At 44.3% G+C, this 25,866-nt stretch overlaps 1 protein-coding gene across 2 annotated transcripts in view; it reads left to right on the forward strand.

Moving 5' to 3' along the window:
- Positions 1-25,866, forward strand: part of DNAH5 (dynein axonemal heavy chain 5) — a 151,871-nt gene that overhangs the window by 11,161 nt on the left and 114,844 nt on the right. The window contains exons 1-14 of one of the 2 annotated variants that reach the window (XM_060278039.1): positions 551-564; positions 1,795-1,971; positions 2,894-3,007; positions 3,844-3,951; positions 4,901-5,023; positions 6,661-6,876; positions 9,545-9,652; positions 10,198-10,283; positions 11,248-11,569; positions 13,487-13,693; positions 15,122-15,293; positions 16,708-16,853; positions 22,535-22,697; positions 25,308-25,553. In XM_060278039.1, coding sequence (XP_060134022.1) covers positions 3,850-3,951; positions 4,901-5,023; positions 6,661-6,876; positions 9,545-9,652; positions 10,198-10,283; positions 11,248-11,569; positions 13,487-13,693; positions 15,122-15,293; positions 16,708-16,853; positions 22,535-22,697; positions 25,308-25,553 — 1,891 coding nt within the window. In that variant the 5' untranslated portion in view covers positions 551-564; positions 1,795-1,971; positions 2,894-3,007; positions 3,844-3,849. Of the gene's footprint in view, positions 1-550; positions 565-1,794; positions 1,972-2,893; positions 3,008-3,843; positions 3,952-4,900; positions 5,024-6,660; positions 6,877-9,544; positions 9,653-10,197; positions 10,284-11,247; positions 11,570-13,486; positions 13,694-15,121; positions 15,294-16,707; positions 16,854-22,534; positions 22,698-25,307; positions 25,554-25,866 lie in introns of those variants that run through there. The other variant, XM_035125561.2, reaches the window with a different exon arrangement.

The following is a 25,866-nucleotide window of genomic DNA, read 5'->3' on the forward strand; positions in this document are numbered from 1 at the left end:
CATAGAGAGAGCGCCGGCTTGAAGCTCTGGTGCTGGTTTGTTGGCTCTGCTTTTGAGTCCGCCCCCACCCAGCACTGCGGAGCTTGGTTTGCGTGCAAAAAGCAACAGCACCGAAGGAGATGCGAAGGTAGGAGCCTGGGAGGGGGAGAAAGCCACCCCGAGATAGGCACCCCGTTCTGGTTTAGCGCTGCCCTGTGAGTTTAAAAAGTAGTGGCTGGGCAAAGCCCCTCCAGCTGCTGCTGTTTTTAATGTCTTGAGTGGGCCACGTGTATGGAGATCCCGGGCTGCCCAGGTGACAGTACCGCCCTCGCGGCCTTGCTGATGTCACAGCGCCGAGTCCCGACCCAGCGGGAGCCGACAAGGGCAGCAGCGCGCGCCACACCGAGCCCGACCCAGCAAAACTCTCTGAAAGCTTAATACCGGTAAAAAATTAAAAAGCTTAACAAAAAAATAAGACATCCCCTGAAAATAAGCCTTGGGGTGTTTTTTTGGAGAAAAAATAAATATAAGACATGTCTTAAAATGTGAGAAACACGGTACAACTGGATTAAGCAAATTGAACAGGTGATGATTCGATGAATTGTAGAATCATACAACTGTAAAATTGGAAGGGACCCCAAGGGTCATCTAGTCCAACCCCCTGCAATGCAGGAATCTCAGCTAAAGCATCCATGACAGATGGCCAACCAGCATCTGCTAAAAACCTCTAAGGAAGGAGAGTCCACAACTTTCCAGAAGAGACTGTTCCATTGTCAAAAAGCTCTTGCTGTCAGACAGTTCTTCCAGTTGAGTCAGAATCTCCTTTCTTGTAACTTGAAGCCATTGGTTCGAGTCCTACCTTCCAGAGCAGGAGAAAACAAGCTTGCTCCATCTTCCATGTGACAGCCTTTTAAGATATTTGAGGATGGCTACCATATCTCCTCTGAGTCTCCTGTTTTCCAGGCTAAACATACCCAGCTCCTTCAACCGTTCCTCATAAGGCTTGGTTTCCAGACCCTTTATCATCTTGGTTGCCCTCCTCTGCACACATCCCAGCTTTTCAACATCCTTCTTAAATTGTGGTGTCCCAAATTAAATTGTGGTGTCCCAAATAGGGGGACCCAGGTGGCGCTGTGGGCTAAACCACTGAGCCTAGGGCTTGCTGATCAGAAGGTCAGCGGTTCGAATCCCTGTGATGGGGTGAGCTCCTGTTGCTTGGTTCCAGCTCCCGCCAACCTAGCAGTTCGAAAGCACATCAAAATGCAAGTAGATAAATAGGAACCACTATAGCGGGAAGGTAAACGACGTTTCCATGTGCTGCTCTGGTTTGCCAGAAGCGGCTTTGTCATGCTGGCCACATGACCTGGAAGCTATACGCCGGCTCCCTCGGCAAATAATGCGAGATGAGCGCGCAACCCCAGAGTCGGTCACGACTGGACCTAATGGTCAGGGGTCCCTTTACCTTTACCTAAATTGGACACAGCATTCCAGGTGTGAATAGTTTACTATACATTGTGATGATTATTATTTTTTACAAAACCAAACTTATAATTCATCATTATGATACTAAGGTCTTGCTGACTGCTGACTGCCAGTATCTTTCTGTCAGAAGTTTTAATGGAAATTCATTAAGAGAAAAGTGCATTTCTCAAGTAAACTGTCAATTTCTTCCTAGCTTGCTTAGCATTAAGGACTCAGCATCCAACCAGACTCAAGATGTTAACACTGAAAACCCAGCAGGTTGCACACAGTCCACTGAGAGCAATTAGCTCTCCCCATACTCACCTGATAACAACCTCCTGTGTGACTTTGTAGGTCATTGCGGAAAATAGCCAACTGCGGAAGGAAGCAGATGATCTGGGGCCACGAGCAGAATTGGATCACTGGAAGAAACGACTGTCCAAGTTTAATTACCTGGTGGACCAGCTGAAGACCCCAGATGTAAAGGCTGTGCTCGGAGTGCTTACAGCTGCTAAATCAAAACTTCTGAAGGTAAGTCTGCTGGTTAATTGCTGGTGTGTTCATAAGATTTAGAACCCCGTTCCTTTTTCTTTAAAGGCAATACAGTACTTGTTTCCAAACACACATACAGAGAGAGACTTTCCACCCAATAAGCTCAAAAGGCAGCTTATAATAAAATGTGCCATGTTCCATAAACAGAACAATAAAATACTATAAAATTAGTACTTGTATATAGCAACACACACTGAGCCTTTCAATTGGGGTTAGCCCATAGGGCAGCTCGTAATAAAATGTACATTTCAGGACTAGAACAATAAAAAAATAACGCGTATATATAGTAACACACAGGGAGAGCCTTTCAACTCAGCTTATAAAATGTAATATATATATATAACTGCTGTACAATTCATGAAGATTAGCACAGAAAATTATGCCTGTTGAAAAACAAAGGCTTTAACTCGCTTCTTAAATGTCCCTTATGCTTGATATATACTTTGATACAATAAAATGAATGATATATCCTTGGGCTTATTATACCCCTAATAAATGACACCCCTAATTATACCCCTAAATACAAATTGACCTGCGGCAATTTCCTAGCGCATAGGCAAGGGGTAAATATATGTTGGTAAGAGCAGCCTTCTTGAACCTGGTGCCGTCTGCATGGATTGGACTACAGCTCCTATCAATCTCAGCTTGCATGGCCAATAGTTGCTGATGATGGGGATTGTAGTTCAAAAGATGTGAAAGGTATTAAATTGGGGGAGGCTGGTCTGAAGTCAGCTTCTTATTGCTTTCATAGGATGAGCTATGGTGGTTCTTTGACCTGAGACGGGATTGCTGTTCATTATTTGTTGAGGGCAAAAGCATTCATTTCAGAAATCCCCCCCTTTTTAAAAAAAGGTGTTTTAATTTTAAGTAAAGGATATTTTTTGCATTTTCATTTTCCAAGAGTTGGCGAGAGCTGGACACTCAGATCACGGACGCAGCAAATGAAGCCAAAGATAATGTGAAGTATCTGTATACGCTTGAGAAATGTTGTGACCCTCTGTACAACAGTGATCCTGTAAGTTTTTAAAAAATTAATCATTGTTATAAAGATATGCTTCTGTATAGCAAAGGAGTTTCCAGGGGACAAGCTAATGATAGTGAATCCTAACGTTTAATTAAACTCTTTGCAAATAGAGTCACTGCCAACTAAATCCCTGATTTAGACCTTGTGCAGAGTAGAAAAATGAATTTGTTGCCATAAGAATGGGTTTCAAAGCTTTACTGAAAATAGTCTTGCAATAGTTACAAATAAACTTTACAAAATACAAAGTAAAACATTGCTCTTAAACATACTAGCGATGGATCCCAGTCTTCTTTAAGTCATAGCTGCCAAGTTATCCCTTTTTTAAAGGGAAATTCCCTTATGCTGAATAGGCTTCCTCGTGAGAAAAGGGAAAACTTGGCAGCTATGCTTTAAGTCCTTAATTCAGTTCAATAATTTCCTCTCTCTGCTCCCAGAGAGAGAACCTAAGTAACTTGCTTGTTCAACAAGCTAAGTTCCTGCTGCTGCTGCTGGCTTTTTCTCCTGCTGTCATGCTGAGTTCTTATGTTTCATCTCCAGAAATGAGTAATCAGTTAGCATACTCAGTAAATGGAAAATCTCCAGTCTCTCCTTGCCAAATTTATCTAGTGCTTAACCTACTGCAAACTTCTCTTTGCAAAATGTTTTCATACACAATGCACACAGACATTACTTTTTTTTTTACATATTAACCTTATATTTTTTAACAGTTTGTGCATTTTGTCTTCAAAATGATACCTCTCTTGGTCCATGTTGAGTAATATTGAGTGATCACTTTGGCCAAATGACACACACAAGAATTTGCACTTACTGTCATGTTGGCATTTCAGGTGACGATGGTAGATGCTATTCCAGGACTCATACATGCTATCAAAATGATCCACAGTATCTCACGCTATTATAACACCTCGGAGAAGATAACGTCTTTGTTTGTGAAAGTAGGTACAAAGACTCTACTAAATAATTTTCCTTTTCTTGGGAAATGAAGTTTGGCTATTGTGAACAATTAAAAAACTTAGAATGCTAAACCATGGTTTGTTTAGCAAAAGTGTATGTGTTTTGAATGTCTGAACCATGGTTTGATTTCTGGCAACACATCATGATGTGAAACCATGGCTTGCTCTTGGTTTCTGAGCCTAAGTTGTTTTAACAATGGCATGATAACTGAACTGAACAGTCTTGCATACAGATGCACAAGGCAAGAGCATCAGGAAAAGAAACTAAGCTTTGAGAAGCAAGCTATGGCTTGTTTGCTTTTCTGTGAAACAACTCCCAGTTTCTTGAACAAACTATGGTTAAAGCAAGCCATGGCTTAGCATTATGTGCAAACACAGCCATAGTTAATCATACGATTGGATAAATGAGCTTTCTTTCAATAGAAAATATAGCATCTGAAAAAAGAATGCGAAAAGATGCAAAGTTGAAAGCTAAGTTGCCAAAATTAGGCTCAGTTCAGTTTGGGGATGGAGATCTGTTGAGTCACTGATAAATCTCTTGGACATAATTTTCAAGTTGATATGTTATTTCATGGTAGCCTACTGAAGCTAGATGTATTTTTTTGGGATATGGCTGCACACTATGCTTATCACGTGAAATTTCTCTTGTTGTGCGTTCTTTTTCCTAGTACTTTGGGGGGGGCATCAAGGGAGCTCATGAAAAATAAGCACCAAGGGAGGGAGGTATCCAGTGACTGGCTCCTCCTTTATCATTATGACTTAAAGCTCCTCCATATTTCTTTGTTTTACATTTCTTAGCAGCCGGGGATGGATTGCTTTTTACACTTAGCAAAATGCATGGCCTGGATCAAGCCGAAACAGGGATAGACAGTTGTTGATTTCACACACACACAAAAGCTGACTGAGACTAAGCTTCTTGTCTTACCTATAGGTTACAAATCAAATGATAACTGCTTGCAAGGCTTATATCACCAATAATAACACCGCAACCATCTGGGATCAGCCACAAGATGTAGTTCTGGAAAAAATACAGGCCGCTATACGACTTAAGCAGGTAACTTTATAACGTGGTATAAGACAGGGTAGCTAACCGTTACAATGAGCCATGGTCGACCCTCCATGGGTCACATGTCAAAGTGGGTGTGGCTGAAGGGTTAAAGTGGTTGTAGAGAGAACTGCAGTCCTCAAGGCTATTTGACATTTCCCCACTATTTTTAAATCATTCCTTATTCATTATGCTGTCCCCGGAGAGACCCATTTGGTGCCATCATTGCATGTCTTTAGGCGCCAGGCGAACACATTCCTTTTTCTCCAGTACTTTGGACATTAAATACTCTGGCCTGTTAAATGTGGGGGCGGAGGCTGTTATTAGCATTATTTCTTTTATTATGCTGTCTATTATTATTATACTCTGTATTGTGCTTTTATTATTGTGCTGTATAAATTATGTTCTTAATGTTGGGATCTTTGGATAAAGGGCAGTATATAAACCTAATAAGAATAAGAATAGTTTAAAATGTGGGGCGGGGGCTCGGAGGAGCACAGAAATTTTTTGACATCACAGTATGACTTACAGAAGCAGCCAGCATGCTTTCTTTTAAAAAATGTGAAAGCAGCGCATCAAGGTCCGGCAAACGGTGCTCGCTTCCCCGAGGATTTTATTACCTCGTAGCAGGTAATAAAGTAGCAGGTCTGGAATGCAGGTTGTTTTCCCGGCTCAGTTCATTCTGAACTCCATGCTTCTGTGCCGACCGGCAGCCTCTCCCCCAGATGCAGAACCGGTGTTGCTGCTCCAGAGGGCGATGTCTCAGAACCATCCTCTGCTACCAATGTTGGAATAATGCCCTGAGGTGCTCCTGCATTCCCCGCTGTCTGAGCATCCTCCAGTATGCACAGCTCTGGAAAAGACATTTCCCTTCTTCTCCAGTGCGTTCAGCGACATATACCAGATGGTATATGCACACTAGTCTTCTAGCATTACACAGCAAGAAGCGTGAGACATCGTAGAGCTAATCTACATATTTATTTACACACTATGTACAGACAAATAATTATGGCGTCTTCTCTCATCAGCTCCGAGAGAGAACAGAATGAAGTAAAAGCAAAAGTACAGCCCAACAGTACCCACAATGGAAGATAGATAAGGTCGTCTTCCATTCCCAGGGTCTCCCAGACAGGCGTGTGAATTACACCAACCACATCTGGAGCATCGGGTGCATGAAATACTAACACTGGGCATACCTACAAAAATCTTTTGGCACCAAGGTTGGATGCAACCAATATACAAAGAAAACACTTTAAAAAATGTGGAATTGTTGGGATGGCACAAAAAACCTCTAGTGATGCCAGATGTGGCTCATAGGCTGCAGGTTAGATACCCTGGTATAAGATATAACAATGAATCAATGACAAATTCTACAATCAAGGTTTAAGATATGGAGGGGATAAGGAAGAAGATGAAGGGATTGTCAAGAAACATAGCGAAATATTCTGTTATAGTAGTGTTTCATAGAGGGATATTTCTTTTTCAGAGCCTCTCTGACTTATGCAAAGAAATACCTAAAGTCAGTGTATCAAAGCAACCTAGTATACTGATGATCATGTGTGTCGTAAACAAGCGTGCCATTTTTGTCATGGTGCCCAATTCCATTTATCCATCTATTTATTTGTTTCCTGGCTCGCGTTCTTAAGGAGTACCAGAACTGTTTCCACAAGACCAAACAAAAACTGGAACAGAGTCCATCCGAGCGTCAGTTTGATTTCAGTGAGATGTATATCTTTGGAAAATTTGAAACCTTTCACCGCCGCCTACTTAAGATTATGCACATTTTCGATACCATCACAACCTACTCAGTTTTGCAAGACTCCAAGATGGAAGGACTAGAAGTGATGGCCACTAAATATCAGGTATGCAGAATGCCAACCTAAATGGATTTAGTCATCCATAGTTGAGCTCAACCTCATCTCTCTCTCTGTTCCCTACACTATAGCCAGCTCTTTGTATTGCTGCCCAAGGCAGCTATTTTGTGATGGTGCCCACTGCATTTTTATCAATATGCGAGTGCTGGCACATTATCATTGTCATCCCTCCCAACCCCCCCCCCACCACCACAACAAATCACTGTCCCTACCTACAAACCTGGTGTACATCTTAAGGGACAGGATGTAAGGGAAAACTTGTTTTAGGATAAGGTAGCATTTTGTCAAGGTGACAAGATAGGGCATGCTGTTAGGATAAGGGAAGGCCTTTCCTGCCTCACTTCCACCTTATTCTCCTTTATTATCATGGTGGGTTTTGAGCCCTCCAAACCCAGGACGTTTGCGTAAAAGAGCCACATTTTCCAGCTTTCTGCCACTGTCGTGCTCATGACAGGACTGCTGGACCCTAACACAGACAAGTATGCCAAAAGCTGGTACTAGGCCTGTCTAAATTTCTCCATGCCATTAATTCCCTGTACTTAGAATTGGACTAAGGCTTGGCCTGAGCACTTTCTTCTGGTCCAGAGGCTTTCAACCTTTTTGTAGTCTGTGGCTCCCTTGACCAACTACATTCTTTCTGTGGTACCCCCTGTGGGGCTCAGGAGCCCAGTCATGTCCCCACTTGCCTGTGGAGCAAGTAGCTCCTTTCCCCTTTCCGAACACCCTTGTGGAGGGTTCCCTTGGCCTCCTCTGCCCTCTCTTTGGGATTCCTTTGGGCAACTGCCACCACTACCCTGGTCTGCCCCAAAGAGAGGTGCCCCCGCACACTGCCCCACAAGGGCATTGGGAGGCAGCGGTGGGCACTGTCCCGCCTGCATGGCGGAAAGGCTCCCCTTCAGCACCGGCTGCCTGGCTGCCAGGCAGGCCATGCACACAGCAAGCACCAGAAAGGCCAGCCTGCTTGCCCAGCCTCTCACTTGTCTGTCCATTCCCAACAGCAAGGGCTGGCAACCAACACCCTCTGGCCAGCCCCAGAGGCACCATTCACCTGGCGAGCACATTGTAGCCAGGGCTGCTGCTGCTGCAACAAACAACTGTGCAAGCCTTTGGGAGGCAGAAATGCAAGAGGGCATCAGAGAAGGGAGGGAAAGAAAGGGGGGCAGAGGCCAGTGTTGCCCATGGCACCCCTGACCATCATTCAAGGCACCCTAGTGTGCCATGGAACACTACTCTGGCTGATTTTCACATGGGAATTGGTTATTACAGTGGTACCTTGGGTCCCAGGTGGCGCTGTGGGTTAAACCACAGTCTAGGGCTTGCTGATCAGAAGATTGGTGGTTCGAATCCCTGCAACGGGGTGAGCTCCCGTTGCTCGGTCCCAGCTCCTGCCCACCTAGCAGTTCGAAAGCACGAAAGTGCAAGTAGATAAATAGGGACCAGTCCGGCAGGAAGGTGAACGGCGTTTCCGTGCGTTGCTCTGGTTTGCCAGAAGCAGCTTTGTCATGCTGGCCACATGACCCGGAAGCTGTCTGCGGACAAACACCGGCTCCCTCGGCCTATAAAGCGAGATGAGCACCGCAACCCCAGAGTCGGACACGACTGGACCTGATGGTCAGGGGCCCCTTTACCTTTACCTTGGGTTACAGATGCTTCAGGTTACAGACTCCGCTAACCCAGAAATAGTACCTTGGGTTAAGAACTTTGCTTCAGGATGAGAACAGAAATCGTGTGGCTGCAGCGGGAGTCCCCATTAGCTAAAGTGGTACCTCAGGTGAAGAACAGTTTCAGGTTAAGAACGGACCTCCAGAACAAATTAAGTTCTTAACCCGAGGTACCACTGTATTTGTATAAAGGAGCTCTCGGTCATTTCCTTCCATGGTAAAACATGATGCGTTGCATAGTTCACCACCCGAGGGAGAACAAGACCCAAATAGGGAGTTTTGGACCCAAATCCAGTGTTTCGCTTGCTGCACGTTTTATATTGGTCTTCAACCGGGTGAACGGTTCTGTTAATAGGTTTTGCCCGAGAATCCTGGGAATTGTAGTTTGCCGAGGTTGTCAAGAAATCCTTTAGAGACCTCTCACCCCCTTGAGTTTGCTGACTATTAATGATGTAAGACATCTTATTGTACTTTCATTTGTACAGACCGCGGCAATGCAGGAGCAATGGGAGGTAACTTGCGCCAGGGTTTTCAATGCTGTGATTTGTGGTTATGAATATGACATTTTTGCTTCTCACTAGAGGCCTTTGAATGAAAGGAAATAACACTGGGACGTTGTGTTTCAACTCCTATAAGCTCCTATATTTCTACTTCTATATATCCTTTGTCAAAATAAGTAATTGCACCAGAGTGTGTTCTACAGAAGTGTTGCACATTTTTGCATGTTTGAGTGCAAAGAAAGAAATATGGCTTTTAAATGAGAACTCATTGGGTTGAGCCTTTTTGTGTGCAAAACTTTATTACCTAGTTAATGAATGCTGCCTGCGTTTTAGCATTATCAGCTACCCTATTGTAAATATAAGCTGTGTAGGTCCCCCTCCCATGTGAAATATGTATTTTTAGTTGGGCACTGGGGGACAAAAAGTAAATGTTTAGTCCTTTGCTGATGACATTAATGCACTTTTGTAACAATATTCACTCCCAATTATATTTAGAGTATTATTGCCACCATGAAGAAGAAGCAGTACAACTTTTTAGATCAGAGGAAAACTGATTTTGATCAAGACTATGAAGAGTTCTGCAAGCAAACAGACGATCTTCATGTAAGTTTGAATACTCACAAATTTTATTCTTGATCACCCTCGTCACTGAGAATAAACACACCCCTTCATAACTACTACTACTATTAATATTAATATACCGCCCTATACCTGGAGGTCTCAGGGTGGTTCACAGAACAAAATCAAACTTCAAAACCACAAAATACATAATCAAAACAACAACAACAACAACCCAATAACCCCCCCCCCAAACCCCCACATTTTAAAAGGGCCTAGGGTGTCAATCAAATCGGCCAAAGGCCTAGTTAAAAAGGAACGTTTTTGCTTGGCACCTAAAGGTGTATATTGAAGGCACCAGGCAAACTTCCCTGGGGAGAGCATTTCACAGACAGGGAGCCACCACAGAGAAGGCCCATGCTTGTGTTGCCACCCTCCGGATCTCTCGAGGAGGAGGCACATGAAGGGCCTCAGAAGATGGTCTCAGGATCTGGGTAGGTCCATATGGAAAGAGGCGGTCCTTTGGCTGCGCTAGTTAATTTAGAATATAATTAATAAACGTCTTCCATCCTCATATTTTCCTCCTGCAGCAACAATTACAGTCATTTATGGATATTACCTTTGAAAAGATTACAAACACCGAAAGAGCCCTTAGTATGCTGTCAAAGTTCGAAAGGTAAAGATGATGACTTTTAACCATTTAATGTGAAGCTACCAGTACATATGTAACCCTTTCATCCTTTATTTTTGAATTAATTTTTCAAAGTGTTGCTCACAGGTAAAAGAACATGAATTCCCATGGCATGTGGGTTTATCATCTAGGGCCTAGATGGCATTTGTAGTCCCTTCCAACTCTGTAGGTGGAATGCAATGTCATGCTAGGACAAATGTCCAGTCTACCCAACCATTTCAGCTTGCCAGAGGGAATGACCCCCTCCTTGCCTTGCAAGCGATTCTGAGGGTTCTCCTATGCCTCCTGGTTTATGGGGGTGGAGAGGAAGGAAAGACCCATTGCAAGCAAAAGTCCTTGTGTAAGGCTTCCACTGATAAGACTTATTTTGTGAAGCTCGCTCACCTTTTCCCGGTGGGCAGCGTTGTGGCCAGGCAGCCAGGTCTCAACATTTACTTGCCAAGGGGGCAGAGGGACGCCGCCTCTCCCTCGCATCACATCAGCCATGTCATCATTGCTAGGGTCTGCCCCCTGTGGGACTACCTCAACCAATCAGCTTTCAGGGTGGGCATTGGGCTCAAGTGGTGGTTAGGCATTGGGTAAGCCTTTGTGCCTTTGTTTGGATGGAGGGGAGGTTGTAGCCTTCATCTGCCCCTCCTCAGTAAGGGTATCCGGTTAAAGGGATCTGGGGTTTGAATCCTGTCCGAAGCCTGGACAAGGGCTAGGGCCAAGTGGCAGATCGAAGTGCATGTCCTACTATGTATGTATATTGCTTGCTATTTAGGAATACAGTAAAATCTTCTCACCCACTTGTGTTTCGTATTGCTTCTGAATCCTAGACAAAAAACCCACCTTGCCTTTGGCAAGACAGTGCCTTGGTACGCAACCTTGTCCTATGATTCTATGAAGAGAAACCAATGAACTAACTCCGTCTTCACAAACCTCTTCTGATGGTGATTTCTTTTTGCAGACTAGGAATTCCTAACCTGGGGATTGATGAGAAATACAAGATAATCCTTCAAAACTATGGTCACGACATTGAGATGGTCTCTAAGCTGTACTCCAAGCAGAAGAACGACCCACCACTGGGGCGCAACCTTCCTCCCATGGCTGGTAAGATCTTGTGGGCTCGGCAGCTGTTCCACAGGATCCAGGAACCCATGGATCTCTTCCAGAAGCACCCCCTCGTTCTGCAGACAGCAGAAGCCAAGTCCATAATCCGCAACTACAACAGGGTGGCCAAAGTCCTTCTGGAGTTTGAGGTTGTCTACCACAGGGGGTGGCTTCAACAGGTAAGATGGCATCCTTGTTGTTTTCGTAGTGGAATCCAAGCGGCATGAATTGATGCTAGAGGTGGGGAGAAATTTGAGTTCCTGTTTAAGGCAAGCTGACGCAGTTACACAAATCGAAACACAGTTGTCCCCTTTAAATTTACCCTTCTCTGAATTTTGCAATGTGGTTCTCCAGCTGAGTAGCATGTACAAAAATGGGCACATTAATGTGTAGATTAGTGTAAATAGTATACAAAATGTGTTATACAGTATTGAGTGAAATTGCTCGGCAGAAATGAGTACTGCATATTAGATTGCTTTCTAATCTGGGTGGGTTTATTGCCGCCAGGCTTCAGTGGTATAATACAAACTTTGCTTGTGGAAGGTTCAGTCTTCTACATCTTGAGTTAAAAGGTTCTCAGATAGCAGGACAGAGAGACTCCTGATTGAGGTCTTGAAAAGCCAGTGAGAGTAAACCGTATAAGGGTAGATGGACCAGTGGTCTGACTCAGTATAAATAAATTTCCTATGTTCACATGGGTTATTCAGTGAAAGGTTTCTGAGCATACAACATGTGAGAATGTGCATGCAATGTGTCAACAGCAGCTTTCATCTCTAGCACAGCTAGCACAGAAATAGAGTTCTTTGCTTCAGGAACTGTGGGAGAGGAGAACCAAGATGAACACTGCTTCGGAGCTGGGCTTGTTGTGTAGCCATGAAGTGTAGCAAGTGCCATTTATTCTGCAACCTTGCTGGATGTAAATGTTGAACTGCAGTTTGCTAGAACTACAGAACTTGCTGAGATGTTGCTTCCTCTTCATGACTTGGGGTGGGATTCACCTAATGAGCCCCATTGGTGGAATTGCAGGGCAAGGACTTCTGCTTGCCCAATGGGGTTTTTCCCCTTGCCTCCCCTACGACCCCACAAATTGACTTGGGTGTGTGTGTTGAGAGAACCCCCATAGCAGCACACGGGTGGAGGAGAGGCGAATCATTCCACCCGGCAATCTGAAACGCTTGCGCAGACAGAACAATTGGAAGAGCGCAGCATTGAATTCCACCCACAGGCATTAAGGATTCTTCTAGATTTTTTGTGGGGTTCCAGGCTACTGCAAAGGGCTTCTGGGGCTGTATTTTCCACGCAGGCTGGCTTCCTCAAGTGCATACCATAAAAGGCATCAACTAGTTGTGTCTTCTAACTTCATCCCCAAGCCAGTCTATAGCAATCTAATGTATCAAAAGTCTATGGAAAGCTTCCAGATAGTTAGAAGAGCAGGATTCTGAGACTGGTAGAATCCCAGTGGCTCAGATGGTTAGATTGGGCTGTGCCTGCTTTTGTGCATGGCAGTGGTTTTCAACCGGTGAGTCATGGCACACTTGGGGGGGGGGCTTGAATGATGATCAGGGGTGCCGTGGGCAACACTGTCCTCTGTCCCCCTTTCCTTCCCTCCCTTCCTCTGATGCCCTCTCGCATCTTTGCCTCCCAGAGGCTTTCACAGATGTTTGTTGCAGCAGCCCTGGCTACAAGCTCCCCAGATGAATGGTGTCTCTGGGGTTGGCCCGTGGGTGCTTCCCAGGCCCCTGTGGGGTCATGGGAGGAGACACCACTCTTTGGGGTGGGGCTGGGGCAGCTCAGAGACCAGGGGCAGCAGCTGCGGCTTCCCGGAGGGCTCCCAAGGGGGAGGGGATAGGAGAAGAGGATGAGCCCACAAGGGAGGGTGCTCAAAAAAGGGTGAGGGGCTGTCGGCTCTGCAGGCAAGGGGTGACATAACTGGGCTCCTGAGTCCCACAGGGCTGCCTCAGAAAGAATGCAGTTGGTCAAGGGAGCTGTGGACCCAAAAAGGTTGAAAACCTCCGGTGTAAGGTGATAGTTTTGGACAAAGACAGATGTGAGCTCGTCTTGATGACAGTAATGTCTGTAACATTTCTTGTCTGCAGGTCCACCTAACTAGAGCCGGGCTTCAGGCCTCATTATTGGTGAAAGCTCCAGAGCCAGGAGAAATATTTGTTAATTTTGACCCAGAGATTCTCACCTTAATAAGGGAAACAGAGTGCATGTCACGCATGGGACTAGACATTCCACCCTTTGCTGTTGCACTTCAACAGAAACGTGACTCTTACAAACAGAACTTCAATAAGCTGCAGGTATTCTTCGATTTCTTCAACCTAACTGTTGCATCTATGGGAAAGTCAACTCGCTGGTTTAAGAAGATACCTGATGTTCCAGGATAAACTATCCTCGTGCCGTCTTTTCAGTTTACTTCATGCGCTGTTTACATATGACTGTTTAGAGATAAAACAGTTTTTTAAGGATCTCCTGGATGTGCCAGTAGGTTGAAATCCTGTCTTGTTTAAATTGCTATGTAGTCTTTCCTACTGAATTTATCTATACTGTATGTCGCTAAATTTTTCTTTTTCTTTTTGATAATCATTTTTATTAGTTTTCAATTACAATCCAATAATAGCCTCATTATAACAATACCAATTTATAATTCAATTATTAATACCAATAGTTCAAATACCGAATTACATAATTTAGATAAGGTGGCCCCCCATGTGCTAGAATTGATGGCTGGATTATTTGTCCCAAAATCTTATTAATTTCCATTGCTTTCCTGTCATAATAATAATCCCTTATACAACAACTGCAATGTTCATGACTTCTATTCATGTTGACACCTTAAATTATTTTTGAAACTACAAGTGAGGAACTCAAACTATATTCTCATATGTCACTAAATTTGGTTAGGTGTTCCCTCCAGTAAACTTGGAGGCTTATCAAGTATAATGATGAGATGAACTACAGCAAAACTGACCCCACCTTAAAAAAAGAAGAAGAGTATTCTTGCAAATTGTCATATTTGTATCCTGATAGTCTTTAAACCAGGTCTCGACATATTGTGACCCACCCTGTTAGATATAGATGGCTGACAAAGTCTGCATCTACACAGCTATAAAAAATGCTCTGAAAAAACCCGTTTTAAAGTTCACAATGAAAAATTTCACAGAGTTCCAATTTCAGCTCTACAGCGCCATCTGGTGTCACAGTGTTGTAACACATTTACTGTATAACGTTTTATTTTTACTAATGTAGCTGAGTCCCAACAGTGGCTTTTCCAGGACAGCAAAAACAAGATGGTTATAAAATATCTTGCCAGGCCACAATACATGGTTGATGGACAACTTGTGACCCAGTCAGTTGAACATAGTCCAAGTATATCTTTAATCTGTAGAGCAGAACTCGACAATATGAGGTGGATAAAGGTTTTTTTGGGGGGTCGGAAGGCACATTTGGGATTTTGAGAGCATATTGTGGGTGCCTATCACAAATGGCTGCTGTGGGTGTGTCATAATACAAAATGGCTGCTGTTGGGTATACGGTATAACACAAAATGGTGGCCGCATTGAAAAGAGACAGGGCTATGAAATGGAGAGGACATGACCCACCAGTGGGAATAATGCACATACTGAGATTTTGGGGGGTGGGTCTCATAAGGGATGCTAGTACCTTTGAGTGCCATTCCCTCCTTGCTCATGCTGCATGTTTACAACCCTTCCTGGGCCTCATTTCAGATGATGCTGGCAGAGTACAAGAGAGTGAAATCAAAAATCCAAACTCCCCTTCATGTGCTAATGGCTCCTCATTTGGCAAAAGTGGATGATGCTATCCAGCCTGGTTTGACCACACTGACCTGGACATCCCTGAATATCGAGAAGTACTTACAGAGTATTTTGGATAAGCTTGGTAAGTCTTATCATTAGGAATAAGACACTTTCCTTACAGACTTGTAACCAATCAGCACACAAATGCAGTGCCTTCTTAATGATCAGGACTGAGGTTCAAACTCTGCATGTGATCTGTTCGTTCTTGGTGGTACAGCAAGCCTGCAACTTACACAGGGGTTATGTTCCGGGGATCGCACCCAAAGCCATAATCAAGTGTAGGTAAAACCCATCAGGTTCAATGGCGGGTAAGATTGCCAAAGTCATTTTTCCTTTCCACCCTTTAAAAATATTATTGTTGTTGTTGTTGTTGTTGTTGTTATTTTGCTGAATGCACACATGTTAAATGTGCACAAGCTGCAAACTTACTGTATGCTGTTAGGTGCAAAGCACAGGTGTTCATTGGTGTGTTAAATGACATCAAGACGAAATTAGTGTTTATAATTCTTCTTTTGTTTGATCTTTGTTGTCTTCTCTAGTGCCACGATAAAGACTTTGAACTCCAGGAAGGAGTTCAGGAAGCTTATCACTATTTCTTCGGATTCCTCATTTTTTTTTTATCCTTCCTTATAAGTGGAAATAATAATGATACAGAGTGTAATAGGTTGTTTTTTTTTAATGCCAAACTAGGTATTTAGCACAAGACATGGGGCTGGGAACACCAGCTGTTGACCAAGCCATTCTATGACTGAATCTACACATATGTAAAAAAACACTGTGAAAATGCTTTTTAAAAACGTTTTAAAAATGTATGTGGAATTTACCATTAGCTCACCACCGCCATCTAGTGTCACAATTGTATAATACACTTACAACACACTTAAAATGCTGTATTTGCAGCTGTATAGCTGAGTGCCAAGTCTCAGCCTGTGTGCAGTTTTGTTTCACTTCTGAAACTCTTCAAAAGTGATTGGTTTTTATATTTTTCTTCTAAATTTTAAAATACATTTATTTATTTATTTAATTTTATACATTTCAATAATTTTACAATCATTTCAACATTTCAAAACTCAACTTCCTTTCCCCCTCTTTCTACAGTTCCTTAAATTTATTTTTTAATATTTTCTGCATATTTCAAATTAACTTTTCTTACTCATTTATTCATCTACTGTACTTTAAATATAGACTCTTATAAAATTGCAGGTTATTACAGCAATCCTGCCAATGTTCTTATCTGTTTACAGTTTGTTTGTAAATATTCAATAAACCATTTCCAGTCTTTAATAAAAAGTTTTTATATTTTTCAACTGTCCTCTTTAAGATTTTGATGATGAAAAACCCTCTCTGCCCTCTCGGCTGGCTGCTACGTTGCACCCCTTAACAATGGTTTTAAGAATTCCCTAACACATTAGTCCATTCATGCTTAAAAGGGAGGGGAAAGTGGCTTCTGAAAGTACTTGGCCTAACTATATTCATTCTCTTCTTTGCCCTTGAAGCTGACCTTGAGTTGCTGCTTGATCGAGTAAATGACCTAATAGAATTTCGTATCAATGCTGTTCTCCAAGAAATGAGCACTGTGCCCCTTTGCAATCTCCCTGAAGACGATCCGCTGACCTGCGAGCAATTCCTTCACATGACAAAGGTATAGTCATCATGTACACCTAGCCTTCACTGAGGAATTAAACCTGTGCCTGAGCTGCACCACTTTCAGCTGCTTGCATTAAGGATGTTCTTACATATACACATACACTTCCCTGCACATAATAATAATAATAATAATAATAATAATAATAATAATAATAATAATTTATTTATACCCCGCCCATCTGGCCGGGTTCCCCCAGCCACTCTGGGTGGCTTCCAACAAAACATTAAAATACAGAAAGCAAACATTAAAAGCTTTGACCTCTGGTGGGAGGGCGTTCCACAGGGCGGGTGCCACTACCGAGAAGGCCCTCTGCCTGGTTCCCTGTAACTTGGCTTCTCGTAGCGAGGGAACCGCCAGAAGACCCTCGGCGCTGGACCTCAGTGTCCGGGCAGAACGATGGGGGTGGAGACGCTCCTTCAGGTATACTGGACCGAGGCTGTTTAGGACTTTAAAGGTCAACACCAACACTTTGAATTGTGCTCGGAAACGTACTGGGAGCCAATGTAGGTCTTTCAGGACCGATGTTATGTGGTCTTGGCAGCCGCTCCCAGTCACCAGTCTAGCTGCTGCATTCTGGGTTAGTTGTAGTTTCCGGGTCACCTTCAAAGGTAGCCCCACGTACAGCGCATTGCAGTAGTCCAAGCGGGAGATAACTAGAGCAGTGTTTCTCAACCAGTGTGCCGCCAGATGTTTTGGGACTACAACTCCCATCATTCCTGACCACTGGTCTTGCTAGCTAGGGATGATGGGAGTTGTAGTCCCAAAACATCTGGAGGCACACTGGTTGAGAAACACTGAACTAGAGCATGCACCACTCTGGCGAGACAGACACATGAAAAATAAGCATGTCAGGGAGAAGACTAGATTAGACTTCACCTCCTTACTTCTAGTTTTATGAATGGAAGGCACTGTTTGCATGGTAAAGTCTACAAATCACATGATTGCCTACCTGCAGTATGGTGTAACAGATCAGGTGCAGAATTATGGCCTCAGAGAAAACTACAGAGTCATTGTTGTTGTTTAGTCATTTAGTCGTGTCTGACTCTTCGTGACCCATGGACCAGAGCATGCCAGGCACTCCTGTCTTCCACTTCCTCCCGCAGTTTGGTCAAACTCATGTTAGTAGCTTCAGGAACACTGTCCAACCACCTCATCCTCTGTTGTCCCCTTCTCCTTGTGCCCTCAATCTTTCCCAACATCAGGGTCTTTTCCAGGGAGTCTTCTCTTCTCATGATGTAGCCAAAGTATTGGAGCCTCAGCTTCACAATCTGTCCTTCCACTGAGCACCCAGGGCTGATTTCCTTCAAAATGGATAGGCTTGATCTTCTTGCAGTCCATGGGACTCTCAAGAGTCTTCTCCAGCACCATAATTCAAAAACATCAATTCTTTGAAACAAAATAAAAAAATTCCTTCCAGTAGCACCTTAAAGACCAACTAAGTTTTTTATTTTGGTATGAGCTTTCGTGTGCATGCACACTTCTTCAGATACACTGAAATAGAAGCCCCCAGACACTTATATATAGAGAAAGGGTGGGGAGGGGTATCACTCAGAAGGGTGATGGAGATGGATGATTGACTGACTGATAGCTGTTGACTACTGTAAACGACTGCAAATCAATTATTTGGCGATCAGCGTTCTTTATGGTCCAGCTCTCACTTCCATACATCACTACTGGGAAAACCATAGCTTTAACTATACGGACCTTTGTCGGCAAGGCGGTGTCTCTGCTTTTTAAGATGCTGTCTAGGTTTGTCATTGCTTTTCTTCCAAGAAGCAGGTGTCTTTTAATTTTGTGACTGCTGTCACCATCTGCAGTGATCATGGAGTCTTAGGTTCCTTCTGAACAGAGCTAGGTTCTTTTGGATTCATGCAGATACTCATAGTAAAAAATGATTGCAGGCCATTGAAATTTGTTGTTGTTGTTTTTAATATAAGCATTATAGTGTGCAATAAAAAAAAAGTTCAGCTGATTTCGGTATGGGTATGAAGATGCCAATTGCCTATTTTTATACTTGATTTGCATGTTGAAAATCATATTCTACCATTTGGTTTTTCCTGCTTCTAAAATTTATTCCAAAATTGGTCATTGTATAAGGGTATACAGGACTTAGCATTTAAATTTAGTCTTTTTTTTAAACCTTTCTTTTAGTTTTTACAATTATGATTCTCATCCGGCTTTTATCTACTCCCCCAAAATCAGAAATATAATAAAAGTTAACTTTGCTTTCCCATTGTTCTCTATTGTCAGGGGCTGGACAGAGGAGGAATGATAGAGACAGCCTCCCCAGCCTGACCCTTCCAGAGAAGAAGAAGACAGTTCAGAATTACAACAGGGGTTTGAGGGAGATCACAACTCAGTGGCAGACGAGGGGAAAAGTTGGGGAATAATGGGAGAGAAAGATCAGGCAGAGCCAGAGCAGCAGCTGGCCGACACGTTGTCACTAGAAAGCATTCCAGACCCTCCATCTCCCAGAACCCGACAAACCTTAAAAGTAGGAGAGCAAAGAGCTCAAAGACAGAGGGCATGTAGCAGCACCTGTAGAGGAGACGATGAGAATGACAAATGAGGAAGTGGGAGAGATTGGGGTTGGTGGAGATTCACTCGGGACGCCATTATCCAAGAGGCTGGTTTTTATAACCTCTCTTTGTAAAGTTTGAAATAATAAAGGACTGTAAGAAACTTTCCATGGTTTTTATACTTCCCTGGGCAACCAGCCAGGAGCTGCTGGTAGCATCCTGACATCTAGTAAAAGGTAAAGGGACCCATGACCATTAGGTCCAGTCGCAGACGACTCTGGGGTTGTGGCTGGCATTTGTCCACAGACAGTTTTCCAGGTCATGTGGCCAGCATGACTCAACTGCTTCTGGCACAGCAGGACACAGTGACGGAAACCAGAGCACATGGAAATGCCATTTACCTTCCCTCCACAGCTGTACCTGTTTATCTACTTGCACTGGCATGCTTTTGAACTGCTAGGTTGGCAGGAACTTGGGCAGAGCAACGGGAGCTCATCCCATCACGGGGATTCGAACTGCTGACCTTCCGATCAGCAAGCCCGAGAGGCTCAGTGGTTGAGACCACAGCGCCAACTGGATCCCAAGAGAGGGGGAGAACAGAGCGAGCGAGCCAGAGGAAGGGGCAGAGCTTAGCTGTTTAGTGGGAAACCACAAAATGTATTTTCTCCTGGGTATCTCTTAGTCCCAAGTCTGCTCTCTACTGACTGGAGATATGCTGGTGGGCATAGAGACCAGTGTCTGCCTCTCAGGTGAGCAGCATCTGCATGACATCACAGTGGTTAGCCCCTCCCTTTCAGGCAAGCATCATCATGTGGTCACAATGGCCTGCCTCTCCATTTCAGGCAGGCAACATTGAAATGGACCATAGCACTGTGCAAGGACAGGGGCTACTTGTGTCGTTCTCATCACGATAGCATATTGTTGGAAAAGTAGCAGGCGAGAAGAGGAAAATAGCGGGACGGCAGGTACCCCTGAGCAGTACAGGGCTTCTCTCTAGAGCTAGTGCCACCAAAAGTTGTAGAGATAATGGAAAGAAGTAGAAGAATGGTTTGCAACGCTCTAAATACAACACACGGGTGGTGCTGTGGTCTAAACCACTGAACCTAGGGCTTGCTGCTGGAAGGTCGGCGGTTTGAATCCCCGCGAAGGGGTGAGCTCCCGTTGCTCGGTCCCAGCTCCTGCCAACCTAGCAGTTTGAAAGCACTTCAAAATGTAAGTAGATAAATAGGTACCGCTTTGGTGGGAAGGTAAACAGTGTTTCTGTGCGCTGCTCTGGTTTCGCCAGAAGCGGCTTAGTCGTGCTGGCTACATGACCCGGAAAAACATCGGCTCCCTCGGCCAGTAAAGCGAGATGAGTGCCACAACCCCAGAGTCGTTCACGACTGGACTTAACTGCCAGGGGTCTTTTACCTTTACCTTTTAAATACAACAAAGTGGTATAGACAGCAATGTGCTGATACCCTAGAAAAGCAGCGGAGTTGTGGGCAACAAACAGAAGCAGGCTAAGAACAGACTAGTAGCAGAGGTAGGCATCCCAGATGTTACTGTGAGGCATCCACCTGAAGCAGATGTTTTGTGGCGACCGATTTATAGAATCATAGACTTGTAGAGTTGGGAGGGATACTGGGGGTTATCTGGCCCAGCCGCCTGCAATGCAGCTGTCCCATACGGGGATCGAACCTGCAACCTTGGCATTATCAGGGCCATGCTCTAATCCATGGAGCTATCCAAGGAGATAACAAAATGGGGTGGTGGGTATAAGGAGCAAGAGAATGAGACGGGAGAAGGCAAGGAGACTGGAAGGATAGTGAGCCTTGGGGATAGGAATAAAAATTGAGAGGGGGCCAGCCAGCAGGGGTAGAAATGCTCACTCTGGAATGTTGCTTCATCAGAACTGAGCAGATGCCTTCTGGAGACTGGCATGTTTGTTTCTGCTGAAATGACATAGTCACAGTGAGTGTGGTATAGGAATACTGTACCAGCCTGGGAATTGGGAGACGGGTTCAAAATCATGCTATGCAGATCTCATTGGGTGACCCTGGGCCAGTCACTATCTTTCAACCTAATCTGCTTCACAGGGCTGTTGGGAAGATAAAATGGATGGTGACAGCAGACATGTCTGTGTCTGTGTCTGTGTCTGTGTCTGTGTCTGTGTCTGTGTCTGTGTCTGTGTCTGTGTCTGTGTCTGTGTCTGTGTCTGTGTCTGTGTCTGTGTCTGTGTCTGTGTCTGTGTCTGTGTCTGTGTCTGTGTCTGTGTAGACCAGGGGTCCCCAAGCAAATCGCACAGCGGGCCGGAGGGCGGGGGAGTGTGCGGGAGTGTGCGCCCACATGCGTGGGCACACACTATTTCCAGCGTACTTCTGGATTGGAGGAGCGCCGGAAATAGCTTGTGCACATGCGCATGGGCCTGCTCCGACCTGGAAGTGCGCTGGAAAGGATGCTTGCGCATGCACACAAGCTATTTCCGGCACTCCTCCGACCCGGAGGTGAGCAGCTGTGCCACACTGCGCCGGTAAGAGCGGGCGGCGGCAGCGGGCGGTGGGGATCGCCGTGGACCGGATAAATCGGTCCTTCGGGCTGTATCCAGCCCAGAGACCGTAGTCTGGGGGTGCCTGGTGTAGACCCATGTATGCTTCCCTGAGCTCCTTGGAAGCAATGATGAGACAAAAATGCAACAAAGACCGTTGGCTCTTTCCATGTGTTTATGTAACTCAAGAGAACGACATACACAGCTGTCTTGTTGCTAGCATTGCTAAGCCAGAATTAAACCTAATTTATTGAAAGCTGCATGAATTACGATAGCTAGGAAGAGGCAAGGTGAATATAAAATGGAAGAATGGTATAGAGAGGTGTGGGATATAGCTATTAATGATAAATTAACATGTGACATTAAGGTAAGATGGGGAATACGCAGGAGAAATGATTCTGAGGAAATAGGGAAGGTGTTTGTAGAATTTGTACTGTTGAAATGGAAAGGGGTCAAACCATCTCAAGAGGTGTCAAAGTTTTGGGAGGTTGGATAGTTACAATGGAATGGTCTCGGTGGTGGGGTGCACATTTATATTCTTATTTGTTTATTATTATTACCTTGTCAAAATAAAAAAAGAAAATTAAAAAAATATAAATCTAAATGATACTGTATTGGCATTTTTGCAGGAACTCTGTACGAAGGGAGCATGCACTTTGCACCTGAAAAGCTCGTTGGTGGAGGAAGCAACAAACGAGCTTATCAACATGTTACTGGACACGGAGGGGCAAAACAGAGGGGATTCTGGCAATAAGATTCTGAGTGGAAGCAGCAATGAGGAAATGCATGAAGGTAAGGACTGGCATTTTTACTCAGTCTATTTCAGGTATGGGAAATCTCTGGCTTGTGGGCCAGTCTTGGCCATCCACCTGTTCTAACTTGGCCTGCAAGGCTATCCATCCCCCCCAACCACGCCCACACACCCATCAGCTGACGTCACCAGTGATGTCAGCTGATGGGCGAGAGGATGGGGCATTCGCTGCCTGCCCTGTTCCCAGCAGAGGATTGCATGCGGAAGAAGACTGGAAGAAGTTTAAGATATATTTGGAGAAAAACTATAAGGTTAGAGAAGGACAATAAGGGAGGGGGAAGTATAAAGAGGCTGAGGAGGCGAGAAGTTAAATAAAGGAGGGAAATGATTGTATGTTAAATAGTAATTATAGATTTCAGACTCTTAAGGAGATTTTTTAACTATTCTATAAATATGTTTAATAATAGGAATGGAATAATGTATGCAATGAGTGAATTAGAATGAAGAATAGAGGAATGAATTAGAGAGTGCCATATTAGATATAAACAGAAACGTGGAAGGGGGGGGGGAAGGAGGAAGTCAACAGTGTAAAGCAGACACCCCCAGACTTCGGCCCTCCAGATGTTTTGGACTACAATTCCCATCATCCCTGACCACTGGTCCTCTTAGCTAGGAATCATGGGAGTTGTAGGCTAAAACATCTGGAGGGCCGCAGTTTGGGGATGCCTGGTGTAAAGGAATTACAGGGGAGCAATATTTGGCTAAGGGATATTATATTGTTAAAGTATGAGTATATGTTTCCCCAAATGTGAATAAGTTTTGATGTATCTTATTTTTCTTTTTTCCTTGTGTTTAAATGTTTTTTCTTTGTATTTTTCTTTTTGCTATTTTTCTTTTTTCTATGTAACGGTTAGAAAATTAATAAAAATATTTAATAAAAAAAACACCTTTTACTCTTGCTGGAAAAAAAAGAGAAGAGGATTGCATAGCCAAGGCAGCAGGATTTCAGCTGAATTGGAGAAGCACGCAAGCTGCTTCAAACAGCACTTTTGTGAAGTGCTTTAAGGCAGCTCCTGCAGTCCCGTTTCAGCTGAAATGGGGCTGTGGAAGCTGCTGTAAAAGGCTTCACAAAAACATTGCACAAGAGGTTTCAAATATTTCTTTTGAAAGTGAGTGGTTGGTGGGAGGAAAGAAGGTTACCCCCTACCTTATTGTTGCCACTGCCATTTGTAGGAGAAGCATGTGAGTCTTAAAGGGCTGAGGGTAGAGACTCAGAAAGGCTTTTGCAAGTCTCCTCTCCCTGAAGTTCAGAGTGAAAAGGACTTAAAAAACAAATGGGAGGAGACTTGCATACACCTTTGCCAGTCTCCCGCCTTCCTTTTTTAAGTCCCCAATCTTGCTCCAATCTTGGGTTGGGGGACCCACAAAAGTGTTTGCGCAAGCTTCCTCCCACTTGCCTTTTAAGATCAGAGCAAAAGAGATATTGACAGGTGGGCACCCCATGCGGAGAAACTCGACACTGAGACTTCAGAAAAAGCACGAGAGCAGAGTGCTCATAATACGACATTGATGGATAATTTCCTTGTTGTTGTCCTGTGCTGTGTTTTCTACAAGCTAGTAACTGAAATAAATCTGTGCAGTTGTCGTTGCTCTTTGTTAATGTTTAATGAAAATAATAATACTAACTTTTAAAAAGAGAGAACGAATAGGGATTCCTGTCTGAAATTGCAGGAATTCCTGTCACTCATACACTTAATCTCTTCTGATTTTGGAATATTACGTTGTCATACCAAGAAGACAGATTTATAATTTTGAAATTTACTCCTAACTTCATTTACTTCCCATTTGAAGCATGAAGAACAGAAGCTTTACGTTCAAAACCATGATTCAATGTGCATGCACACAAAAGCTCATACCAATGACAAACTTAAAGGTAAAGGTAAAGGGACCCCTGACCATTAGGTCCAGTCGTGACCGACTCTGGGGTTGCGCGCTCATCTCGCATTATTGGCCGAGGGAGCCGGCGCACAGCTTCCAGGTCATGTGGCCAGCATGACAAAGCTGCTTCTGGCGAACCAGAGCAGCACATGGAAACACCGTTTACCTTCCCGCTGTAGGTAGGTTTATCTACTTGCACTTTGATGTGCTTTCGAACTGCTAGGTTGGTAGGAGCTGGGACCGAGCAATGGGAGATCACACCGTTGCAGGGATTCGAACCGCCGACCTTCTGATCAGCAAGTGGTTTAATCCACAGCGCCACCTGCGTCCCTATATCTGCAACCAAAAAGTAAAAAAAAAAAGTTATTAAAAAGAGAAAGGAAAGTTGAGATTCTCAGGCAATTCTGTACCTGGTCAATTTTGTGTGTGGATTGTCTGTGCTCCTGAAGCATCACAGTATTGTTATGAGCCATGTATAACATGGGGCATCTCAGTTCTGACTCATGTTAACTGGCTAATTGCATAAGTGGTTGACAACAAGAAAATGTGAGAGAAAGAGACAGACAGACAGACAGACAGACAGACAGACAGAAGGCATGTTCAGATGAACACAAAAAACCTCTAAGGGGGATGGGTTTCCTGTGCACACAGTCAAGATTAAGGACTGGCTGCTCAGACGGCTACTGACTTAACTCCACTGATTCTGTTCCCAGGAGTGGCGGAGGACGGGCCATCGGACCCCTTAGCATCCTCGCATACAGCTAGCCAGATGTCAGCAGGCTTGTCTTCCCCCTTGACCAAGAAAAAGAAGAGGGAAATGGAAATGCTAGAGGAAGAAGCCCAAGAGCTGCTGTCCCATTTCAACCACCGCAACGTGGATGCTCTTCTGAAAGTTACTCGCAACACCCTGGAGGCCATGCGGAGGCGCATCCAAGCCTCTTCTATGTTCAGCTTCTTAGGTAAGACTCGTGGCATGCTCAGCAGAAACAGATGGGCATGGCAAAACCATGGTTAAAATTTCAAACATCCCATCTTCTTACAAGCTGTTGTTGATGGAACTGGCTGTTGGTGGTCTTAGGTGAGACTGCACAGTTGGGTGGTACAATATTTCGCTTGTTTAAACCTTTACCAGATCAGCCAGGGCCAGCTCAAGACATTTTGCCACCCGAGGCGAAGGGCAAGCTGTTGCCTTACTTCCCCAATTCCACGTTGCAAAGCTCATTAGGCTAGCAGCTGAATCTTTCCCCTAACATCTTTCACTGTCCCCAAGGG

The sequence above is a fragment of the Zootoca vivipara genome, chromosome 8 (assembly GCF_963506605.1).
Source record: "Zootoca vivipara chromosome 8, rZooViv1.1, whole genome shotgun sequence".
Lineage (NCBI taxonomy): Eukaryota > Metazoa > Chordata > Lepidosauria > Squamata > Lacertidae > Zootoca > Zootoca vivipara.